This window comes from Vanellus vanellus (genome assembly GCF_965231255.1).
Source record: "Vanellus vanellus genome assembly, chromosome: Z".
NCBI classification, from domain to species: domain Eukaryota; kingdom Metazoa; phylum Chordata; class Aves; order Charadriiformes; family Charadriidae; genus Vanellus; species Vanellus vanellus.
The window spans coordinates 77,718,251-77,743,721 of record NC_138908.1 but is presented as its reverse complement, the minus strand read 5'-3'; the positions used below and the strand labels follow the sequence as shown (position 1 = coordinate 77,743,721).

The window sequence follows — 25,471 nt, the reverse complement described above, 5'->3', positions numbered from 1 at the left end:
CAAACATAATTGTTACTCAAAAGTGTAATTCTGCTTTATATGTATTGGCACACTCAATGCTTATTTTCTCAGCTCAGGCCAATGTACTAGTACGCAGTTTAAGAAACATCATTAGAAAAAAAATAATTACATGCTAAAGGACTTCTTGGGTCACCCCTCTGTCCAGATGAAGTCTGCAACATATAACCAACCTGCTGTCGTCTGGCTTCTCCTGAAAGAAGGAGTTTGGGTCTGGAGCTAAGTATGGTGGTCCATTGAGCCTTTCATTCTTCTAAGCTTCTTTGGCAGAACAATGGTGCAGACCTTGTCGCAGGGATGCAGGCATGCTTGAATAAGGCAAAGTGAACTGATGAAGGGACTGCATCACCCGAAACCAGTTCTGGAGGATGACGTAGGGCTGTTGTCCAAGGCCTGGGCTGGGAGATGGTTGGTTGGCTTGGGAACAAACAAGCGTTGTTGCTTAAACTTATTCTATGATGTTGTAGTAAATCTGTCCTGTATTGCCTACTGTCTGGTGTTTTTGTGACTTTGAGCCACCAGACATTCTCCTGCCTAGCTGTAGCAGGGCAGCCCTTCATCTGGGGAGTGGAGTGGGCAGCGGTGCTGTGCACAGAGAGCAAAACCCCAGAGTCAGGTGCTGGTTCGGAGCCTCATGTGCTGATGAAGGTGCATTGTGCTTCTAAGCCTTCATGGGATTTTTACCTGGCCACCTCCCTTGGCTTGCCATAATTTTTTGAGTTGTCATATATTTATCTTATTTTTTTCTGCCACTAGATACCTGATTGAGGCCAGACAGCTTTATAAACTTCAAGGTTGGGGAGCGGTGTGCTTTATTTTGCTCTGTGCTTTTTGTCGGCATCCCGAGTATTACAAGAAGGTTACTATATTTTTTTTTTTTTTTTTTTTTTTTTTTTTTTTTTAGCAAATCCTTGACCCGGTTGTTCAAAAGCTGTTGTGCAAGCTGACTTCTTCAGAGTCTTGTGGGTTTTTTCCAATTGTTCTAAAATATGTTTTAAGGATACTTCAAACCCGTTCCATATAGTCAGGTAGTGATGGAAAGGCTAGGCATGAAGAAACTCTGGGTCAAATTTCACTTAAGGTATGTTGTAAACTGAAAATTTCTGCTCAGCAAAGATATCTAGATATTTATATATGAATATGTAGATGTTTAAATTTCTAGAGAGGAACCCTTTAGAGACATTTTTCTTTCCTGAGGGCTTGTGTAAACCTCAGAATGTGTTTTTCAAGAAATGTCCAGAGACTTTAGACTCCCAGTACCTGTGATGATTCACATTTAGTCGTCACACAGTCTTCTGTTGCAACAACCACAGTCCTTTGCAAATGAACTCCCTGTGGAGTGTTATGGCTGCAATTATACATTGGAGATCTACAAACTGTTATTCTGGAAATATTTAATAACTGTTTTTTCCTATAGGGCCAGGAGTACCAGATACTAATTGAGATGATGCCATGGTAGCTTAGCAGCTTTGGGTGAGGAAGAAATTTGACTGCTGAGTAAAATACTATACACATTTTAGAAAATTAGGTGTCGTTCCTATTTTGTTCACCTTCCCAATTTCAAGAGTTATTCTTCATCATGAGAATTGTTTAAAAGCAAGCAGGTGGCATTCTTCAGAAGATCGTTTGGTCTCTGTGGAGGGTATACTTCATGTGCCTCCTCTTTGAGGATTTGAGGGGCCATAAATTACAGAAAGCTGAGATTACCTTTATTTTTGGATTTGGGAGTTCTAATGCTACCAAAAAGCATAATGCCATTTCATAGATTGATAAAATCTTGAATTTTAACAGAATAAATTCTTGTTATTTTCTGGTTCAAACACGCCCCAACCTTGAACTCCTGATCTGAATGTGAGCTTCTAGTATGTGACTTGAATTTAACATACAACGTGAATATGAATTGGTGGGGAGGGAAAAATGGATGTGAAACAGTAATTTTATTTCAGCCTTTCCTACCTGGTATAACTTGCTGCATGTGCAAAATTTTATTAGATTTTGACATATCAAATTAAGTGAGTCTGTGCTCTGTTTTAGTAGGAGATTTTTTTAGGAGATTAACTGCTTAGAAAGTCTACAGTTATAAGACCAGAATGGATTGTTGTAATCATCTAATATGACCCTCTGTAGGACACAGTATTTTTTAGTTTAACAACCTAGAGTCTTCTAGAAAAAGATGAGATTCTGAATTAAAATTGATGAAAGATTTTGCTACAGTTTTTGGCAGATTTATGTTGATTATCATCACATGTCACAACTTTATGCTTAGACTGAACTGGTTTTCTAGTTTAAGCATCACAACAGCAGAAGCTGGTGTGCCTTTCCTTAGATTGGAGAAGTTACTATGAAATTTATACTCCCCTCCCTTCCAGTACTTAAGGATCGGGCAAAATGGAGTTTGGTAATGTCTGTTACCTGAATAGAGGTACGTGGCTGTTGTATTATGACTAATCTGACTATAATGAGAACTTTTTAACATATTTTTCCATGGTTCAAAAGAGATTAAGGCATGGCATGACCTATTGGATTGCAGCGTTAATATTTTGTTACACTTTGGCAAGGTGAGAGGAGTGTGGTTTAACAGAGCTCTACCGACAAACCTTTTACTTCTATTGTAAACTTGAGTTTGAATTTACTGTTCTGTATGTTTATCTGACACTTCGGTCAAAGATACAGAAATGTGTTCAGGCTTTATTGGAGCAGAGCAGCACGTGACAGAAGTCTGAATACATACGAGTTAACCCTGTGCGTGCTTGCTGGGGGCCTGCACTGTATTTTTTTTTTTTTTTCCTCATAGAGCATCAGGCAAGAACTGGTGTTGGAGGTGAAATGACAAGCGATGCAGTTTATATAAAGTAAACAGTGAAAAACATTTTAATTAGTAGTTTCGAGTTTGTTTCCAAGAGGATGTAAACGCATTAGTGTTATAAAGCAAAGTGAGGAGCTTGTGACTAAAGCGGTGGGAAGGGTGTTGGTGTAGGACTCAGAGCTAGCCTTCATAGGATTAGCAGGAGCCATGAGGAGTGGGGGTTATGAGAACAGAGGTGTTGGAGGGGATGCCCTGGTCTGGAAAGAGGAATAAAGGTGACTGGGAAAATTCCACTGTGTGTTAGTGATGCAAAATTGTAAAGCAGTATTAGTGTGGATAAAAGAGAACCAGCTGGGCTGAAATTGCTTTGGGAAGAGCTGATAAGAGATTTTGCTGTGATAGTGCGAGAGATCTACTGCACGTAGTCCAGGATTTAAATGTGGGTAGAAATCTCGTAATATGGTTAGAGTGAAGTATTTCTGGGTATTGTTACTGTGAGAGACTAACTCCCCACACCAGATAACGAATGCTGTTGGTAATGGCTGGGTACAGAGAGCTGTATTATCTGGCAGTTTCATCATCAGATAGTGACTGAAGCCATAAAATCGATGAAGTTAACTGTAGATGTGGCTTCAAGAAGCACAGAAGATGCTTCAGGGAATTCTTCATAGAATTGAACCCGGTTTGAGTGAGCGCAACTTAACCTAGGTTAAGTTAAACAGATAAACATATAAGCCAGCAACTGTCGAGCCTCTAGAGAAACTGAAGGAGCTTTTTGGTGAAGTGAGATGCTTAGATATGGAGGAGGGCATGAAATTCAGTGAAGCTACAGGGGTAAATATTAACATCTCAAATAACAAGAAAAGGCTTCACCTGGGAAGTGACCCCAGAGCTGATGATTCACCTGGTCGTTGCGTCAGGGTATGGTGAGCAAACACAGAACCTCTGTGAGGTATGGGCAATAAATCAGTTTGTAAAGGAAGGCGTTTCTTGAGGATCAGGAAGTCCAGTGCTAAGGCAGAGGCTTCCACCTCATCAGACAAGGTGATGTCTTGCAAAGGGTATTAAATCAGATAACAGAAGGTGCTTTGGTCACATGAGAAGGAGAAATAGCCAGTCTCACAAAGGAAGATATCGGGCTGCTGTGCATAGGGACAGGGAGTTGAATAAAGATGATCTGGGTGTGATCCCTGAACTGTAGGAATTCTTTCTTACAAGAATGACACTGAAAATGATACACAGATTTGTGGGTGGGAGCAAAGCCTTAATACCTTGAGTTTCAGACTAGTAATCTGTAGCCTAGAGTGCTAAAACATGCAACACTTCAAATCTGGATGCTGTTAGCAAAAGTTCATTGCTGTAAGCAAGCCGTGGCATCACCGAACTGGGGAACAAGAAAGGCATTTTCTGTAGTTTGGCAGGAAGATAAGGAGATGGATAATAAATGTGGGTAAGTATGGGTCTTGACTTCGAAAGCAGGCAAGGCTGTGATAATGTGCAAAGTTTATTTTAAACTTTAAAGAGAGAATGATAAAAACTTTATAGACAGGTGGAAGCAGTGTGGAAGATCATGAGATATAAAATGTGGCATTGCTTTGCAAGAGGAAGATTGTTCTGAGCTAACCCCTTCTTTCTAGGTGAAAGCATGCATCTATTTGGACTTTTGTAACATCTCACAAATCACCATAGCAGACATTTCTTTTTGAAGAAAATTGGAATTGGCAAAAGACATGTGAAGTGTTTAAGGAACTGGCCATAGCAGATGCCAGTAATGCTGCAGTGACTGGTGGGAGAAGCAGATAGATGTCTTATGCTTGTAGCATGGCAAGAAAAGTAGGAATGTGTGTGTCAAAGTTTTCTTTTAAGACAAGTCCTAATGGCATAATCAATTTGGAATTAGATAATTACAACGTGAAGGATTCAATGACTTGAGGACAGCAATAACAAAAATGAGAGCTATGCACCTGAAGGCAAATGACAAGAATTTCTGAAAAATGTGAAGGTTGGTGAAAGGAGAGATGTGGGGGAGTCCATGTAATTCAGCACTGTGGTGTCAACCAGTACAGAATAATTGTGGGGAGAGGAGAAGGTGATACCAGTATGTGCTAGGGAAAGTATTCTTGGCAGAGAGGGAAGGACGAAGGCATGGGTAATTTGTCCTTGCATGCTGTGGCCTGCATTGGCTGACCTTGTTCATGAAGGATAAACTTAGGTAGGACTAAATGTAGAGGGAGAAATAAAACCTTGACTGTCTCTCTTCCTTTCAGTCTTTCTGGTGAAAAGACTAAGAAGCTGTGGCTTCTTCTGTCTGATAAACAGAAACTGATGAGATCTATGACTTCTGTCCATTAAAGACATCAGGAAATTAAACACGGGGTGAGGAAAAACATTAAGGTGGAGGATAGTGTTGACATAAGATACAGAAGGTATAAGCGTGCCATTAATTAAAGTGTAGGCTGGAAGTCAGGAATGATTTTGAATGGCATGTGGTACAGGTGATAGGAGAATGAACATTAGAGTTGATGACCCCAAAGGGCCCTTCCAATCTTATGATTCTCACAGCACTAACTTCATGATGATGGGAATTACTGCTCTGACAACTACTTGCTGTAGACAAATGGTGAATTATGGTAAAATTTTGATGTAGCATCTTGCTTAGGTATAAACTTTAATATAAAACCCAAACTACTTCTGAGGGAACTTGCTCATACTCAATTGTTACCTAAGGCTGTTTGTTTTAGTTAATGATTTTGATTCTAATGGCATTTAGCCTGATGGAATTTCACTTTAATTTTTATGGAGGCCCAAATGCAAGCAAGCAGCATAGGTTTCAGGAGAACAGTCTTGGGCATAATCCTTGTCATCAGTAAGACCTGGTCTTGGTTCAGTTCTTTGTGTACATGGTGTGTCAAAACAAAACCATTGGCAGGTGAATGCTAATGTGTTTGGAAGACATTGCTCCTTCAGATAACGTAAAACTGCCACGGGGAGCAGCAATTCAGCTGCTTTGCTCAGATGGAGTTAAAATCACATGCTCGCTCAGGTGTCAGTCCCTGGGCTGAATTTTATAAAGCACATTCTGTCTTTACAAACTTTACTGAAAAAAAACCTAAACACCCGCAAACGATCCTTTTCAGCTTCCTTCTGGGGGAATATTGTAAGTGACTGTCCCAAGGCCTTAAGCAAAAAAAAAAAAACCTGCAACCCAACCCACAAAAATGTTGGTGCCAATCTAACTGTCCTATTTCTACAATTTGTGTATGTCCTCCAGGGACTGGTGTTGTCTGAGCAGTTTGTGAGTGCTAATTGTAACATCAGGCTGCCTTCAAACAGCGTCCTGTTAGATCTCCCATTCCTGCCCGGGAATCTCATTCAGTTACACCATAACTCATCCTTAATAATTATTTTTCTTAATGCTCACAGTCAGCTTATTTCTGTCTCCTAGATATTAATCTTTTCTCTGAACTCAATAAAGTAAATATTTAAGAAACACAATATTAATATTTTCACTAAAAATGTTTTTCAAACTAGACCAATCCTGCTTCGTTATTTGGTGCGGGAAAACACAAGTGCTGTTTTTCCCGGGAGCTTATCATTTGCTGTAGCATGGCAGTGGTTTTTTTGCATTTAAAAAAAAAAGTTACAGAATCCACCACAAATGTGCTGTTGCTTTATTTTTGTTTCTCTTTTGGTGAAAAAGCTAGACTTCTAAAGTTGAACAATGATAATTCGTTATATCAGTTTTTAGCTTGATGCCTTTGAGGGCAAGCTTGTGCTCAGTCCTGCTTGACAAATAGCTGTGTTCCAGTTGGCTGATTGCATGCAATCCTGTAACTTAAATAGAAACTACCAGAAAATATATCAAGGCTGTGATTAGGTGGCAATCATTTCTGGTGTGGTTAGTCAGCAACTCTCTTTCCAGGGTGCATCTTGTTTTAAACTAAATCTGAACAGGGCGTCTGGAAACCTGAGTCACTCCAGAGACTATACAGATGACTTCAGTGCTTTTGTTGACTGAGGAGAGAAGCACATTCCAGCCAAAGGAAAAACACATAAATTGTTTTATTCTATCTGCAATTGCTGCTTTTTCTTCTCTGTTTGGTACCAGAAGACTTGTGTCTTCTAGCAGCTGTTACCTCACCGTGATCAGGCTGTGTGATTTGACCTAGTAACTCTGGCAATATTCTAGTATTTTAAGTGACCTTTACATGTATGTGCAATGTCTGAGCAGCAGCTGCATATACTTTGTGTCTTGGAAGAAATTATTCTGTAAAGAGTTGTCTTATTTTCAAAACGAAACAAAAAAAAAAAGGACAAGCCAATTTATAGACTCAACTGGTTTCTGAATTAGTTTTAAGGGTTTTGTTTGTTGCTTTATTTTTGCTTGTTGGCTTGGGTTTTTGTTTTTTTTTTTTTGCACTGAAGCTTTTATTAAAAACTAGTTGAACTATTGGTTTGTCAGCAAAGTCAGTTTACCAGCTCAGACTGGCTCCTGGCAGACTTAATACATTATCAGTCTGTCTCTTTTCCTGCCTCCTGGTGCAAGGATATGGCTTTCATTATGCATGCTTTATTCCTTGATCTTTGACAGCTGGGGGCATATGAGTGAAGTCTATTTTGTGTAAAATTAAGTAGCATAGGTTTTGTTCCCTTATTCACTTAAGGCATTTCCTCTAACTTAAAATAATATATTTCTGAACCTTACAGAGCTTGAAAGAAGGGTAATGTATGCCACTGAAAATTGGAAGCCTCCTTTATTCTCTACCCAATAATATTTATCCTCTATATGTAAAAATTCTGAAATATTTGAATATTTGATGGGGTTTTTTTCTTCCTTAATCAGGAATGGATTCAGGAGTACGGGTGCTGTCTCTTCTGATCATAACATGTTACAAGTTCAGGAGAAATCTGTAGCCTGCAGGGAACTCCTTAAAGCAAAGTGACTGAAGTACAGTCTAACAGAATACGTCTTCTGAGAGAGGGTCACAAACATGGTTACTCACTCCAGTACGATGTACCCAAGCTGCTTTTTTACTAGTAAAATAAAGGCTGCAACAGAATTTTGGAGAGAAGAGGCATCTTGTATTAATGTTCAATTAATGTAGTAATGTTCCCCTCTTGTTGGGGAACCAGGTCACCTGACAGAGTTGTCTGTGTTGCCAGCGTCAGGAGGATTAACCTCTCATAATCTGTGATTTGAATAAGAGATTTTGTTCCTGTCCTTACTGCTCAGTTCAAAGCAGCTGCTGGGCAGAAACTTCAGTGAATCTTCAGCAACATGTCTGTGTTGGTCAGTCAAAAAGGGAAGAAATAGGTGGTAGAGGATTTCTCCTAGCTGGGCTTTATAGCAACTGGTTTTACTGCTTGGATGGTAAGTGTATGTAGGTGGAGCTGTCCTATAGATTCAGGGAAGTTGGCTATATCCTTGGTTTCCTTTTTGTTTAAAAGGTGTTTTGTTACACAAATAATGTCAAATGCATTTCTCCATCACCACACTGCTTCCCCCCTGCCTCCCCTGGAAGGCAAACTTTGGACAAAGGCATCATCTCTTGGTTGGTAAGCACAACATAACAAAACTTCAGTGTGTGTTTGTTTTCCCACTTCTCAAGAAAAAATGTAACTGATCCAGAGCAATCAGTCAGAGGTGATGCTCATCTGCCTGTGCTAGGTCAGGCCAAAGCTAGGAGTCAACTAAAGTATATGTATCTATGCTTGAGGAATGGTGGTGGTAGTAATAAGGGACTTAGCTCTGCTTATAGCCCCACAAAATTTGAAGAAAGATTTTCTTTCACATATTGTGGTTGTGGGGAGGTTATTTATTTTAGGTTTTGGTTTGGTTTGTTGTGTTTTTGGTTTGTTTGTTTTTTTTTTAAACAGACTGTACTTGCTGTGTCAAAACGGTAGCAAAGCATCTTGCCACTCTTTGAGTGATAGTCCCTTTCCTCTCAATAGAGAGTGATATAGGTTTGTGTTGCCTACCTACTTTAAAACATCTAATTTTGCTGTCAAGTGACAGCAAAGATGTATTAGCAAAGAGGCTACATTGTGAAGCAAGGTCTCAGAATCATGTGTTCCCCCTTGCTATTGAAGAAATACCGAAGTGGAGTTCACCTGAAATTGTCTGTTGCCATCCTTAAGTCTTGGTTACATTAGAAATGGAGGAAACTTGGTGGTAGAACAGACCATGTGAAACTGTACTTTATAGAATGTCACCTCTGGGTCCTAAACCTAGAAGCCGGGGGCATATTAATATATAGAGTAGGTACTGCTGTATCATCATGTCTGCTTCTTACTAGGAATCATCTACATGTTTGTATGGACAAGCTACCAGGCTAAATGAGCTTGTTCTGCAGCCCTTCCTATTGTGATATGACTTCTCGCAGTGCAAAGTCCTGCTGAAGGTGTTCAAAGAGCCCCTTGTTCTGCAGGGCAGGAGATATCTGGTTTGGGACCCAGGTGTGAGATGCCATTGATGTCAAAGTGTGTCTTAGGGAATTCCAGCATCAAGTTTGAGCAATGGCAGTGTCAGATTTATTCAAATAACTGATGTTTTTGGAACAGTAAATTACAAATCTGACTGGCTTTGTCATGGTGCTGGTGAGGGAGAGGCAGTAACCACAGGCAAACATCTGAGATGGCAAAAAGGTCTCTGGAGTATCATTTGTGAACACTCATGTGACTTGGTTGCAGTTCTTGGTGGAGAAATAGGGCAGGAGAACTGACACTTCAGTCTCTCCTTGGTGAAGAAAACCATCTGGAGATAGCTTGAGTGCTCCACTAACTGTGTGTTGGAGCCTGGGCCTTTGGTTTTGAGTAGCAGCAGATGGATGTTGAGGTGACAGCTTGGACTGAAGTTAAATTTCAGGTAGATGTTAACCTGTCTGTGGGAATGTTATGAAGAAGCAAAGCACAATTCAAAATAAGCATCTGAGTATGCTGGCTCTTGCCTCACTAGAATTAACTTGTCAGTTTGCATTGAGATCATGATTATTGTCAGATAAGTTGAAAAGGTGAGTAATGAGGTAAAGGGCTCTCGGGAGAGTGGCACAGAGACTTCGCATATCTTTGAGGCACCTTCTATTCCCCCACAGGCTGTGGGGCTCTTGAGAGTTGGAGCTAATACTTTCTGTATAGCCTTTGAGGATGATAACGAGATGCATTGCTAGAGGAAAGATTTTTGTCCATGCGCTGGGAGGCTGTCTTTCCAGCAAGTACCAAACCAGGCAGAAGATGGCTTATGATTCTCAACTTCTGGTTACAAGAAGGGTGACCTGAGCTCAATGGGTTGATCTGCTTTGTGTTGGCTGGGGAAGTGTCCTGCCCGCTAGCTGAACTGCAGGCAGGAGAAACTGGGATAGCCTGGAAGAGCATCTGCAGTGATGGGAATTCCTGGAAGAATGTCCTGGTGTTGGGAATTCTGGCACGACATGTTCCACTGCTCTCCGAAAACTGCTGTTTTCTTCTCTCTTGTGCTGCATGTAGCCACACAGGCTGCCTAGAAGTAGAAGCTTCTGTACTTGTTCGGTTTCCAAGTATATTTCATGTACAAAGTGGAAAATATTTTATGGGCTGTTGGTACTCTGGATTCACGGGCAGTGCTAATGTGTTTCAAGAGGTTGTAAAGTTCAAGGCTTGCATGTTCCTACTTTCTTTACTGCTTCCCAGCATCTGTTTCCAGCATTTTTGGCTATGTGGTTTGTGAATATGCTTTTTTTTTTTTTTTTCCCCAGATAGAAGAAATAATATTGTCAAGCTTATTTTAGTTGTTGCTTATCTGAAATCAATTGAATGCTTCCTACTACCTTTCAGGAAGCTCTTTCTGGGATCAGCTGTAAGTAAGATTCTTGCAGCTTCCTTACTGCAAAGCATAAGTTTGACTAAATGCTAATGCTTAATATAATAATGATTTGAGCTGTGGTTTATAAAATAGCTTGTCAATGTTTTAAGCATTTTATTGGTAAGATCTCCTGAGGCTTTCGGGATAAAATGATCTGCATGTTTTAAAATTCTAAAATCCTTTTGCAGTACCTAATGGTCATAATATACTGGTTGTATTTTGCCAGCTGTTCTGTGCTAGCTTTTTAGTAAAATTACCATATCCACTTACAAGTTCAGAGATGAGGGAAGTTCTGGGTTTTGGGACCTGTTGTTTTGTGGGTCTCCTCCCTCACTTCCTCTCTGCGAACCTATCCTGTCCAAGTTGCTGTACTGCAAATTTTGTTTTCAAACCAACAAATAATAGCATGACCTTGCTGCCTGATACTGTCTTCCACAGAAATGCTGGTGTAAGGATCCTGGAAGAGCAGTGTGATGTCTACTCTAACTTCAGGGAAGGAACCAGTTGCAAACCTCTTTAGTTTTTCTCTTGCATTTTATTCCCTGTCACAGTGGCTTTCTACAAGTTGCATACATAGTTTCAGTTCCATTTTTCCTGTCCTATGTTCTCTTAGTAAGACACTTTGTTTTCAATTTGTGTTTCTTTGAGATACAGATTCGATTTTTCTGTCCGAAACTCTATTCACAACTGCAATATCCATGGCATATCTTCTGCAGCGCTATTTGTAATTTTTTAATTGCTGCAGCACTTTTTTCACCTGTGAATTTCTGTTGCTGAAATAGTTCAAGGAATGTTTTAGGCAGGTGAGTAGTTCTTGAGCTAAGCAACAAACAAGAATGCATGAAACTCTTCAGTTCAGGAGGTTGAAAATCTGTGTGATGTTAAGTCAGTGTGTCAAATCAAATCTGGTAACAGATTAACCTGTAAATGAGACCCAGATGTCTCTAACTGTCTGAATCTACTTTGTTATTGAAAGTGTTTAGAAGCCTACTTACATTAACTGCCTACTACATTAAACAATCATAGAAAGTAAATTGAGTTGTATTTCACACAACAGAAGCAGTAACCTTTTAGAGAAGGAGGGTCTTTTAAGAGAGGGCTTCTTTTGCTGATGAGGACTGAGTTTTATTTGAAACCAAAACAATTAAACAAGCCTTATCAAAGGGTCTGCAAAGTTGATCTTTTGCTCCAGTGAGAATGTGATGGAAGAAGTGGAGTGCTATGAAGCTCGCCTGCAATCTGTGCTACATACACTCACCAAGTTTCATGCAAAAGCTGAGCTGAAAAGTGGCAGTGTCTGCAGGAGGTGTGAAATTAACTAGTTCACTAAAGTGGTCAGACTGGATGATTCAGCAAAATAGTCATATATATCTTTCATTTGATAACTGGGTCAGCACAAAATATTAACTATGGATTTGCTCAGTTTTGTGTAGAGTGGCCATTGTGGTGTCCTGCTGACTCATCCAAGTTCGTGTGAATGAAACAGTGGAGAATACTGACATATCCTGCCACTGTACTATGTCACTCTGATGCCCGTGGGCTAAGGCAGTAATAGTGATTTAGACAAGACAATGATATATGGATATGATATAAAGGATGAACAAGGAGCTCCTGGACATGACCAAAAGGAAAAAGGAGGCCTATTGGGAGTGGAAACAGGGGCGGGTAGCCTGGGAGGAATACTGAGGAATCGTTCGAGCAGCCAGGGATGGGGTTAGACAGGCTAAAGCCCAGATAGAACTAAATCTGGCCAGGGACTTAAAGATAAACAAAAAATCTTTCTTTAAGTATGTCAGCGAGAAAAGAAAGACTAGAGAAGATGTGGGCCCTCTTTGGAAGGAAATGCAAGAACTGGTTACTCAGGACAGAGACAGAGCTGAGGTACTCAATGACTTCTTTGCCTCAGTCTTCACTGGCAAAGACTGCAGTCACACTGCCCATGATGCAGAATGCAAAAGCGAGGATTGAGAAAATGAAGAACTGCCCAATGTAGGTGAAGATCAAGTGTGAGACCACCTGAAGAACCTGAAGGTGCACAAGTCCATGGGACCTGATGAGATACGTCCATGGGTCGTGAGGGAACTGGCAGATGAAGTTGCTAAGCCACTAGCTATCATATTTGAGAAGTTGTGGCAGTCTGGTGAGGTTCCTGCCGACTGGAAAAGGGGAAACATAACGCCTATTTTCAAAAAGGGAAATAAGGAAGATCCAGGGAACTACAGGCTAGTCAGTCTCACCTCTGTGCCTGGCAAGATCACGGAGCAGATCCTCCTGGAAACTCTGCTGAGGCACATAGAAAACAAGGAGGTGATTGGTGACAGCCAGAATGGCTTCACCAAGGGCAAGTCATGCCTGACAAATTTGGTGGCCTTCTATGAAGGGGTTACAGTGGCAGTGGACGAGGGAAGAGCAACCGATGTCGTCTACCTGGACTTGTGCAAAACATTCGACACCATCCCACACGATAACCTGGTCTCTAAATTGAAGAGACATGGATTGGACAAATGGACCACTCAGTGGATAAAGAACTGGCTGGATGGTCACACTCAAAGAGTTGTGGTCAACAGCTCGATGTGCAAGTGGAGAGCAGTGACAAGTGGTGTTCCTCAGGGGTCGGTACTGGGACCTGTACTGTTAAACATCTTTGTTGGTGACATGGACAGTGGGGTCGAGTGCACTCTCAAGTTTGCCGATGGTACCAAGCTGTTTGGTGAGGTAGACATGCTGGAGGGCAGGGATGCCATTCAAAGGGACCTGGATGGGCTGGAGAGGTGGGCCCAAGCCAACCTCATGCAGTTCAACAAGGCCAAGTGCAAGGTCTTACATCTGGGTCGGGGCAATCCCAAGCGCAAAAACAGGCTCAGTGGGGAATGGTCGGAGAGCAGCCCTGCGCAGAAGGACCTGGGTGTGCTGATTGACAAGAAGCTCAGCATGAGCCAGCAATGTGCAATTGCAGCCCAGAAGGCCAACCGTATCCTTGGCTGCATCAGAAGAAGTGTGGCCAGCAGGTCAAAGGAGATGATTCTGCCCCTCTACTCCACTCTCGTGAGACCCCACCTGGAGTACTGCATCCAGCTCTGGAGTCCCCAGCATAAGAAGGACATGGACCTGCTGGAGCGTGTCCAGAGGAGGGCCACAGGGATGATCCGAATGCTGGAGCACTTCTCCTATGAGGAGAGGCTGAGAGAGTTGGGGCTGTTCAGCCTGGAGAAGAGAAGACTCTGTGGAGATCTTATTGTGGCCTTCCAGTACCTAAAGAGGGCCTACAGGTGAGCTGGGGAAGGACTTTTTACTCAGGCATGCTGTGATAGGATGAGGGGGAACGGCTTTAAACTGGAAGAGGGCAGGTTGAGATTACACATTAGGAAGAAATTTTTCGCTTTGAGGGTGGTGAGGCACTGGAACAGGTTGCCCGGAGAAGTTGTTGAGGCCCCATGTCTGGAGGTGTTCGAGGCCAGGCTGGATGTGGCCTTTGGCAACCTGGTCTAGTGGGAGGTTTCCCCGCGTATGGCTGGGGTGTTGGAACTGGATGATCTTCAAGGTCCCTTCCAACCTAAACCATTGTATGATTCTATATAGTTTTTATATATAGAAGCTAAGCCTTTTCTGGGTAGATTTCAGTACCTTGGTCACCAAAGTTTGGCCCATACAGGTGGTGGGATGCTTAAGCCAGGGGCTGTGAAAATTCTGGCAAGAAACAGATGTTGGGGTGAAGCTTAGTAAGCAGAGCCAGGCAGCAGCTGCAGTGTCCACCGGGACTGGAAATGTCTGTCAGCCCCAAGGTATGGGGTGTCTGGGCTGCAGAGGGAAACAAGGGGAGCGCTCTCTACCTGTGGGTTGTGACACATGTATGTGCAAGCCCTGGATCTTAACTGACCAGAGAATTTACAGAAGAACAGGGTAGCACCTAGCGAGGTTTGGCAGTGTGGAGGGTTATTGGGTTGTGTACTTTATGTAGTGCTTTCCTGGATTTCCTATATGAAATGGTGCTGACATTAAATGGGGCTAGTATTGAGTGTGTCTCGTCTTAGTAGTACAGGAATCTGGAAGACTCTTCCAAGCAGTCACACATGTCCCAGCTGCTATCAGTCACTGTCCAGTGGGTAGAAAGTGTGGAGTGACTGGTATAAATCTGTTTGGAAATTATGTTGTAAATCAAATAAACCTTGCCTGACTCTGGACAGGTTAATGAATTTGCAGATCATCTGAGCAGGAATATGCTAGTTCATGTGAATTAGAAGGGATTCTATTTCATTCTCAAGACATCTGGCAAAATGGAAGTCCCTTGGGTCAATCAATTTTCTACCACAGACAACAGAATAGAATCTCTTCCCCCCCCCCCCCGCCTTCCTGAGAAGAATGCAAGAGTGATAGTAGTTGCTTTTTAAATATGGTTGGTTGCTGAAGGGAGCATATCTTATTTGACATGGTTCCCAGGGCCTTAAGAAAGGCGAGCCAAGTTGTCCGGTGGGCATTTAGAGTGGTCAAATTGAAGGAAGTTCTTTGCTACATGAACGGGAACTGCAATGTAAAAGTAGTGTTGCGTTTTGTTTTTTTTTTTCATTTTGATGACCTATCAAAAATTAATGAACTCTTATTGTGTCCATCCATTTATTCTGGACTACTTCTACTATTAAAGTAGATCGATCTCTCGGTTCAGTCGGGGTAAATTGGTAAATTAGTGGTACTGATGGCTTGCTGTTTAGGCTATCTGGATTCCTCCACTGTTGTCTCAGTCAAACAGATGGTGGATTTTTGAAGGACTCTTTTGGGTACTGAGTCAAGAGAATCCTGCCCTTTATATGCAACCTTATTTCTTTAGGTACTGATGGAAATCTGCGCTATCTTCCTGCTCTCTGCCAGTTACCAATCAAAGTGGTAGTGGCTTTTTTCACAGTGGCTCGTCTTCCTTCTGGCAGCAGAGCAGTTCCCTGGTCAGCCCAACCCTCCATTCACATCAAGAAACAGCAATAACAAAATGTTATCCTCTGTTTGCTGTGAATGTGGTCTCAGCTTTTATGTCTGTTGGCACGTGAAGGTATCCACTGTGTTTCCGTCACGTCATTCTAGAAGGGAATACACTGGGGCATAAAGTGCTCTCTTCCCCGCTTGAGTGGAACAGTGTTTATATGCGAACCAGTGGTTTGTTTTCCCTGGCAGAAAAACGAAGTATAAAGTAATAAATGTGACTTAAGTCTCTTGTCTCTCAATGGCCCCTGAGGCTGAAAGAGACTCTCAGCTGCAAAACCCGCACCAGCTCAGCAGGCCTCTGCCACAAGGAGATGAAGCCCAAGTGGACCCTGCTCTGGGCTCTCTGCAGTCATAGCAGTGGCTGTAAAGGTGCTGCTGAGTGCCTGTGGGTCCCTGGGGCCTCCTGTGCAATTATTCTTCCTCTGAGTTAGTTCAGGAAAGTCTTTTCCTTCTGAACATAATTTAGGTCTCGATGTATGAGAATTCAGTGGAGACTTTCTTTTTAGACCTGTCTCAAGCTGGGAATACCAAGGCAACTGCGACATGTTGAATCCCCATAACAGGCTTGGAAAACCATTAAACTGCTCTTTTATCCAGCTCTTTCTTTCTTAGAGTTATGAAGGGATGAGAAGAGTTTTGCGACACAGTCAGTACTGTGCTTCTGCTGTGGCATGTGCAATTGCTTTTAATAGCATACCTCTGATGCTGCTGGGCTTTTAAAGGGATTACGTGAAACAAAACAGTGACTGAGTTAAAATCAGGGGTGAGGTCACTGTATGGCCTCTGCTTCCCCCAGGCTGGAGCTTCTTTTGGGTTCTGGTAGTGGGAAAGACAAGGGTTGCTTGCCTTCAGGTGGGAGGTGAGGGTGTGCAATGTCTGTGTATGTGAAATGTTTTGTTTTCCAGGGGAGGGAAAAGGTACCTGTGTATTAGGGTGGGATCCCCAGGGACAGAATAGTCCTTGTTTGATGTTCCAGTCTTGCGCCACTTGCCAGCCTCTCATGGATTTTATAAATAGCTTTCAAGAAGTGAGTAGGAGGTGTTGAGTTTCTGGCTCTGCAATGAGGACCTGTGCTATAGCTGTTGGTGCAGGGTTGAGACAGCAAAATTATTATCAAAGGCTCAGTTACAGAAAATCTAACCTGAAGGGCTAGAGCACTGCCTAGCCAGTGCTTTCCTCCTGTCTGCATACGTGCTGCAGGGTGCACAGGCTGTAAATTTGATGTGTTGACTTAGTCTTGGGTAGTTTGAGCATTTTGCTGTGGTCTCTTATTTCTGTTCCTTAAGCAACCTTTGCACCTGGTGCTGTGTATCACTGTGCACTGAAGTCTGAGCACCTGGAAGAGGTGAGAAAAGTACAAAGTGAAATGGAAATATGTATTGATTCTGTTGTTCAGCTGGGGACAGTTACTGTAGAAGTTAGAGTGCTCTTGAGAACACATTAACATTGCATTCATGTTTCACAGGGAAGAGGAAGTTATTTGCTAAATTGCTAATCATGAAAATGCATTTTGAATGTTCTGCTTTTAGTGTTGCATTTCTTTTTAAGAGCACTAATTAAACTGCACCCTTTCATTCTTCTGACTTCTCCCACGGACACTCCATGGCATTTTATTGGCCTCTGCATAAGGATGTAGGTTTTGTTGTAGTGTGGTGAGGGACCAGCTCGTAAGTCATGTGCTGGATTTAGTTAGGATGTAATCTTTTGGCCATCTGCTCAGGCACTCCCTGTGTCTGCATCCCTCTGATTTGCAAGCAAATATTAAAGGTGAGCTCAAATCTACAGATGTTCAGAACACCCAGGTTCGCTTTGAGTGCGAGCGTGTCCGCGCTTAGGTTTGATCGATGTGTTTTCTGGACCTCACAGTAATTAGGCATGCTTGACTTTAATTCTCTGGCTGGTGTATGGGGCATCTAGTCTGGAAAAAAAAAAAATCCTTCAGACTGATTGAAAAATAAGTGGATAGCAAGAATTTCTCTGTAGAACTGAGTTTAAGAATGCTCTCCTATAAGTTCTGCTGTTATTTTTCCGCCTTCCCACAATGATTCTTTTTGGCAATCTCTGGCTTGTATTTTCCTTTCCTGTCTTTAGGAGTCTGTCTGACTCTCCAGCCTGTGGTAACTGACAGCTGTAGAACATCTGGAGGCACCTGTTGTGCCTTTTTTTTCTAAGTTGCAGGCAAGACTTCAACTGAATTTTTTTTCTTGTGTCTTTAGAGAAACACCAAAATGGCAAGAGATTCCCTGAGAAAAATCTCTGGATGAATTGAATGTTTACATCAATTTTCATTGCTGTTATATCTGTCTGTCTAACTTGCATCTGGTTATTTCAGTGCAGACTGTTTGTTTTCTAATAGCTTCTTGAACTGAGGTGCAATAGCTGCATCTCTGCTATGCCCAAGTCTTTTAGTGATTAAATGAATCCTCACATGCACAGTGAGAGCAGGTGCATCTCTGTGCATCTGTATCATGCAATGCTTGCACATGGCAGTGCAAAGCTTTAGGTCTTGAAGCTTCCCTTTCTAAATTTCTATCATTTTCATTCCTTCCCTGCTGTTTTGCCTATACAGTGTTGCAGTGGCATGGGATTATGGTTCAGCATAGTCCCATGTTTGCCTCTGAAGAGCTGGACTTTCTATGCTGCCCAGTTTGAGAGAAGCCATTTGAAACTGAATGGAATTCAGCATTTCCAGGTAGTTTAAAAATGTGGCTTCCCCAGAGCCTAGAAGTGGCTTTGGGATAAATGGAAGTGAGTCAGAAAATCTCTGATCTAGACCTTTGACTTACTTTGTCTTCAGCTTTTTACTTTGTGGCGATACAGAAGCAACTATATCTGCAAAACTTGGCTCTGCAGAATGCTTTCCTTTTGTAATACAGGCATTTTGTTAAAAAAAAAAAAAAAGTGCTGTTTCATATGGCTTGATTTCAGCCTGCTGTCCTCCTGTCCCTGGAGTAGCAATGAGTTTTCAGCCATTGTTGCAACACTATAAGTAATTAACTGTCAGGCTTCTTCACAACTTCATTACTCCTTTGTGTCCTTTCTTGAGCTCTTAACATATAGGAGCTCTAACCAGACAGAATGAGCAGGTGGGGGTACAAAAGTTTACCCAGGGAAGCTAACCTTGTGCCTTTCTAAAGCTGTGGTCCTTTGGTAGTGGCGTGGTGTGTGCAGTTCTGTGTGTTGCACCTGGCCCATGAATTCTCTGGGCTGACGAACAGGCTGGGTCTTGACAGTGTCTAATGGCTCTTCCCAGCTATGAACTCCTTGATAATCACCGTGTTGGATGGGGGACCCTGCAGACTCACCGCCAGTCCTGATCTTGAGATGTTGTGGGAGCTGCACTTTTGTCATGATTTTTACACACCCTAGGAAGTGCTTTCCAGTGGGCTAACAAAATAAAAACATGTCTAAGTCACTTTTCATGGGAACTTTTAGGGCATGCTGTGTAAACTTGCAGGTACAGCAGAAGAGTTACTGGTGAGATGAGACTCACAGGTTTGTGATCAAGCTTTTATAAATAAGCTCTGATTCTGCAGCTAAAGGTGTAATTTATTATATGTGGGTTGTCTGTGGCCATGGTGTTCATTCCTGATAGATTCTAAAGACTCAGGACTCCATTTTTGTTATGTGGATCCATAGCAGGCTTGTGATCTTCAATTTAGTCTCACTGCTGCTTCAGAATATCCCTGTTGTGGTGAGCCATGGAACAGCTCTTGCTGAAGGCCCACACAGGCACTCTTTTCAGCATGCTAAGGCAGTGTAGGGTTTGCTGCCTTTCATCAAGTGAACCTCTTAATATTTAGAGGTTGAGGTCACAATGTACAGACAGCATCTGTTTTGTAGTTTGCATATTGCTTGCTGCAGAGACACGTGTCTTGTCTCTGTGTCTAGCAGCCCACTCTGGCTGCTTTTTTGACAAATAATACCAAATTTCTGCACTGGGGTTGCCTCCACTTCCCTGCTAACAGCAGTGGAGCTTGTTACAAACAGGGAGAGAGACCAGCTGAAGCTTACTGTACATCCCCTGCCCTCTTTCTCCTATTTTCCTTCCCTCAAGCACATGCACTTGCTTCTTTGTCTCCTGCTTCTTGCGAAGGAGGGGAGAGGGGAGGATCAGAGATAAGCTGGGGTCTTCCCACTCCAGGGCAGTATTTCAAGAAATACCTGCTTTTGTGTAGTATCCAAAGGCACCTAGAAAGTGGGTAGATTGCCCTGCCTGTTTCTCAGTGGTTAAACAGACTGATTGACTTGGAGATTAAAAAGGAATCTGCATCTTCAGTCAGCAGCAACACTGCCCCCCCCACTGTTGTATGTTTTGCTTGTACCATTAGGTTTAGTGTCAGGAATGCTTCAGGCCCTGAACCTGGGAGAAAATGAACCTGTTTATTTTGGACCTAAAGGCTCGTGGGCCTTGGCAGTCAAGGTAAAAGCTACAGGTCTTCAAACTTCTGTTTGAGATGCCTCTGGCTCATACCATACCTGGTACAGCATTTCCTTCATGCAAACATCTACCTGGACTGTAAATGCTTGCAAAGAAGAATGTCTCAAATAGCAAGAGTGTTCTCCAGCATCACACTCCATTGCAGCTCTGTGTGTGTAACTGTGTAAGGGCCATTATTTTATTTTTTTTATTTTTTAATGTTCCTTTCTAGAACATTTATCTTGGAATTAGACTCTGTGAGCCTTTAGTAAGTGATTTGGGTGCTTTGTTTTCTGGAGGAAACTTGACTACACTGGTTTTTATATCTTTTTGCTCTCTGGTGTATCTTGCTTCTTCGCTTGTTAAATATGTTTTCTTCTTAGTGTTAGTTTTCCACTGGGAACACTAGTTGGAGCCTAGAGATGTCTTCTCTTAGTGCTTACACTTAGCAATACCAGTGAGGATATGAGCTTGCAAGAGAGAAATGTAAACAAAATCTCCCCTAGGTAGACATGGACCTTCTCCATCTGGTGAGATAAGAGCCAGTGCTGTTTTATATTCTAACTGTTGTTCTTGATAAATACTGTCCTGGAATTAAATTAATAGAGGACACCTCAGAAAAGTGACATTTGTATTTAGGCTGCTGCTTGTTTAGCATAGCAGGTTAATTTGATTTACAGATGTCTTACTATAGAGCTACTAATCAGGCTTGATTATTTCCAAGTTGTTGTTGAAAGTCGGCTCTGCACTGTTAAGGAGAGATTCTTTGTTTTTAAAGAAATGTTTATTTCTTCTACAGTGTCTGTAACTTTGTAAGTGAGGTGGTAAGAAATGGCATCTTGCTAAGCAGCAGTAACATCTGGTTGCAAAGGACTGGTTTTGAAATTACTTTGCATGAGCCATATCACATAGCTTTCCAAACACTTAATCAATGCATTTAAAAAATAATCACAGGATTAGAGAGGTGAGATGGGGTACAGAAGAGGTTTTGCCTCCAGATCTGTTGAACTGTTAAAATGAATGTGGATTTCTAGCTACCAGTCGTCTACTGGGGATGTTGTCTGATTAATATGATGCCCTGTGATGCTCTGACTCAGATAAAACTGTGACAGGACAAAATCACTAACAGCTTTTTTCTTTTCCTTTTGTTCTCTTTACAGTAAAAAAAGCTAAACTCCAAGGACCACCAGGTAAGCCATACTCTACTGCTTGTTTGCAGCAACGGTGACACCTGCTCTCTTACTCCTGCTCATGCTGCTGACTCCAGTTTTCATCTACATCCTCTCTGCGCCATTACGTTCTCCTTAGGAGTAACAAAAACTACCCTGAGAATCTAGGCAGCCTGAGGTGGTGGAAAGCTTGAGGCTGTGATCCAGTGTTGCAGTGCTGAGAAACCTCTACCTGCTCACCTGACCTGAACAGGTGATGGGCAAGGAAAGATGTTCCTTTAGTGTCATCAATTCCTGCCCCACCCTGCACTTTCCTCTCATCCTTCCTCTGTCCCTCCTAAAAACAGAATCTGAAAACATCCACCGAGCAGAACTGGTGCATGCCTGTCTGGATTCAGTGCCTCCTCAATCCTGATCGGGATTGCTGGATGGTACCACAGAACGGATTCATTCTCTTATGTGGCAGTCCATAATGGCTATGCTTGGGATTGCAATCCCATCCACCAGGTTTTGCGTCTGCGTAGTAAAATAAAAACAAACCGCTGGAGACACGCAGAATTTACAGTGTAGGCAACTATTTCACTGTGGTTCAGTAGCTAGCAGGGAATCCCTTAGCAAGCAAATGTTTAGTGAATGAAATTTGGTGTACAGTTTACAAAAGAATAACATAATATGTAAGAATAAATATTCTTACGAAAGAAGAACATAATTGTGGAATAACACCTATTCAGGTGGTTAGATCCAAAGCAATTGCACAGCTGTATTCATGACTTGTTCAGCTTTATTCTCTTGATATAGCCATCCTCAAGTTATAGCAGAAAGCTTCCCAGGCCTCCTTGTCCGTACTCCATGTCAGGTCAACATCTGTGTGTGCACCAGCCTTGAACTTGCAGGGAAGGAAAGCTGAGTGCCCAGCCTGGAAGGGAGATACTATGTACTTTATCGTTTCTGTAATCAAGAAGCCTGCTGATGGCTGCAAAATATTTGTCTTGTAGTCTAGGTTTAACTCAACTGAAGTGTATGGTTTTGCTGACAATCCCACTGTCCCAGGAGGATGCAAGTGATGTGACTAGATATGAGGGAATCTTACTTTCAGGGACTTCCATTTCTTCCTTGGCTTCTGGATCATGTAGTTTTCCTTTCCACCCTTTCTGTTAGGATATTTGAAGCTAGATGCTGGGACATGCCATAGTAGCTAACTGCAGTCATGCATGCAAACTTTGGTAGTATTAAAACGGAGTGTGACCTAACTGGGAATATATGCAGCAGAATATTGAAGTATTAAAATACATGTGCTACTTTCTAGCTGCTTAATATGTTTCTTATTCCAGGCTTGATGAAACTGATTGATAGGTCTGAGGTGGTGACTCCTCTTAAAAGGGAGTTTGTTCATTCTCAGATGCTGATATTCAAAATTTGCTTGTGTCTGTGCTTGGCTGCTTTTGACTTTATCAGCAAAGAGATAGCAGCAACTAGGCAAAAAGTTGTTCCAGGCTTTTTCTTCAGATTTAAATTAAAAAGTAAAACATCTAAACAAAGCATGTCTTGTCAAAATGTGAGTATAATGTATTTCTTCTAGGTCAGCTGATCAGTTTTAGCACATTTAGTATAAGTCACTGTATTTTTCTTCTGCCCTCGATGGGTCTGTAAAGTTCTTTGTGGATTCACAGGTTGAAAACCAGGTTGGAACTAGGAGAGCAGTTGAGTTAGAAGGAAAGAGGTGATATGATCTGCCCAACTGCTTCTTGCTTGTATGTTTTGCACGTCTGTTTTTTGCTCTGCATGATGGGCCCTGTTCCTTCAGACTGTCTGTTCTTCCTCTTGTCTGCATTTCAGGAACAGGATCTTACAAAGGGTTTGTGTTCTTCAGGATTTTACACTCTTGGTTTGTCCCTGATTTACTTCAAGTGCTTAGTTGCCTGTGGGTTTTTTTTTGTTGTTGTTGTTTGTGCATGAGTTTCTAAAAAAAATGTGATTGAAAATTTAATGGCAGGTGAAAAACATCTTGTACATTTGGCTTCTTAACACAGGGATGTCTTCCCATATAGGCTTTTTGTTTTGGGTCCTTCTGAGATGCAATCTATGGACTGAAAACCCTGAAATGTTGCATTTATGTGATGAAAGGGTATACTGAAGGACATAACTTTTTGCCTCTTGTTCCCCAGATAAATTCAATACATATGTGACCCTGAAAGTGCAAAATGTGAAGAGCACAACGGTAGCCGTGCGTGGTGACCAGCCCTGCTGGGAACAGGATTTCATGTTGTAAGTATGGTGTTGCGCAGTGATGAGGTGCTTGTGGCTGAGTCCTTCCCCAGCACTGATGTTTATATGGAGCTGCTATTGTGTTGTGTAAATTGGAGTACTTAAGTAGGTAAAGTGTACAAGCCTGGTGACAACCTAAATCATTTGCTTTTCAGTTGTACCCACTGATCTGTGCTGAATAAGATGTGTGTTAGAAAATTGTCTCTATGGGTGCCACAGGCTGGCTGGAGCAGTCTGTGTCTTTAATGGTACCAGGTTACCTGGATTCCTGTTCTTAGACCTGTGTGTCAGGATGCAACGAGGGTCGTCTGCTCCTGCAGGGACAGGTAGCCAGAAGCAGAGTGTGGTAGGACAGCTGGTAGGGCAGGGTCAGGTAGCCAGAAGCAGAGTGTGGTAGGATGGCTGGTAGGGCAGGGTCCTTGCCAGCCGGGGCCAGTCCCACAGTACCTGAGCAGTGCAAGCGGGGTAGGCTGAAGGATCAGGCCAGTGTCTGCCGAGAGGTCAGGTCATCAGACAAGTTCATAGTAATGAGGCAGGTCCGAGGTCAAGCTGGGAGTGCAAGTTAGCAAGTCAGGCTCAGGGTTGTGTCTGGTAATGATAACCAGGGTCAGACATAGTCCAGCAATTGCCAGTCAGGTCCGTAGTGATGAGGCAAGTCTGAGGTTGAGCTGGGAAGTCAGTCTCTGGGTTGGGTCTGGATTGGTGGGGGTTCATGGCCAGGCATGGGCACAGCTGCAGCTAAGCTGGAGACAAGCACACCTACAGCATAGCTTAGGCAAGGACTGGAGGCCCAGAGCTGAGCTTAAATGGGGCTCCTGGTCCCTAGGTGGAGGCCACTGGAGAGGCTGGTCAGGGCAATTAAGAGCTGTTGTTGGTGCGCTCAGGGCCTCGACAGGGTGATCCTTGTTACCTCAGTGCAGAGGAGCTGCTTTTGTGGGTTGATGTTTTCTGCCATTGGCTTGGTGGCTATCAGTGTGTTTTCCATCTCTCCTGTTGCAGCTTGAGGGGCTGCCAGTCCCTGCCATGAGCAGCAGAACCAATTCCAGATCTCCCGGGGTTCCTGGTGCAGCTGCTTTACTCTGGTCCTCATAGTCTTGACACATAGCCTGGGATTTCCCAGTATCTTTTAGAATTCTGGGTTGGTTTGGTGTTTTTTTTTTTTTTTTTTTTTGCAGGTGGACAAATGACTCATTGATATATTGCATCTGCTTCTGTTTCTATAGCTTTGTAAGGCAAAGTGAACTAAATTTACTAAGTCCTGGACTCCAAGTCCTTTTCTCTGACTTTGGCATGGACGCTACAGTTGTGGAGGGAATGATGTTGTGTTCACCTTGTGGAGTCAAAGCTAGTGCTGCTGTTTTTGAGTGAGTCCGAGGTGTTTACATAGTATCTGTAGCAAGAGACCCACAGGGAATTTTGTGAATATGTTTCCCAATGCAGCAGCAGTTGGTTCTCCTCTGCTGAAAGTGGGAAGCTTTTGCCTTTGGTTGAAGAGTTCACCTGGGCCATCACAGCTGTGCTCCCATCTCCCTTGTTTGGTGGCACTCTGCTTTTGGAGCAGCACATGAGGTGTGTGCCTCTGCGCAAAGTCTGGAGCCTATCCTTTGGCATCTGGTGAAACACGTGTGCTCCTGAATGCCACCATCTCCTCAGCTCTGCAGTTCCTGGTCAGACAGAGGCTGTGGCTATCACTGATGTCTAAACCATGCAGGATGGGGGCAGGGAATTGTACCTGTCTGCCAAATCACATGCCTATACCCAAACTACTAACTCATTCTTCCTGTGATTTGTGCTTGTCCTGTGGACAGGAACTAGCTTTAAACATAGCCAGTTACAGCGGAGGCTGCTCAGCAGTGATTTAAGAATGACACTTGTTTATATTAGATGACAGCTCTCATGGTTGCTCCTCCTCCTTCCCCTCAAACAGCTCCTGGAACTACTCTGCGTTATCAGCTGGGAGCTTAGCTAGCATGCTGTAAGGTCAC

General features: G+C 42.7%; 1 protein-coding gene across 1 annotated transcript in view; it reads left to right on the top strand.

Moving 5' to 3' along the window:
- LOC309683434 (protein unc-13 homolog B-like) overlaps positions 1–25,471 on the top strand; it is a gene marked incomplete at its 5' end in the record, with an annotated part of 225,302 nt that overhangs the window by 9,077 nt on the left and 190,754 nt on the right. The window contains 2 exons of the mRNA XM_082497718.1: positions 21,213–21,242; positions 23,387–23,486. Of these exons, the coding sequence (XP_082353844.1) occupies positions 21,213–21,242; positions 23,387–23,486 (130 nt within the window). The remainder of the gene's footprint in view (positions 1–21,212; positions 21,243–23,386; positions 23,487–25,471) is intronic.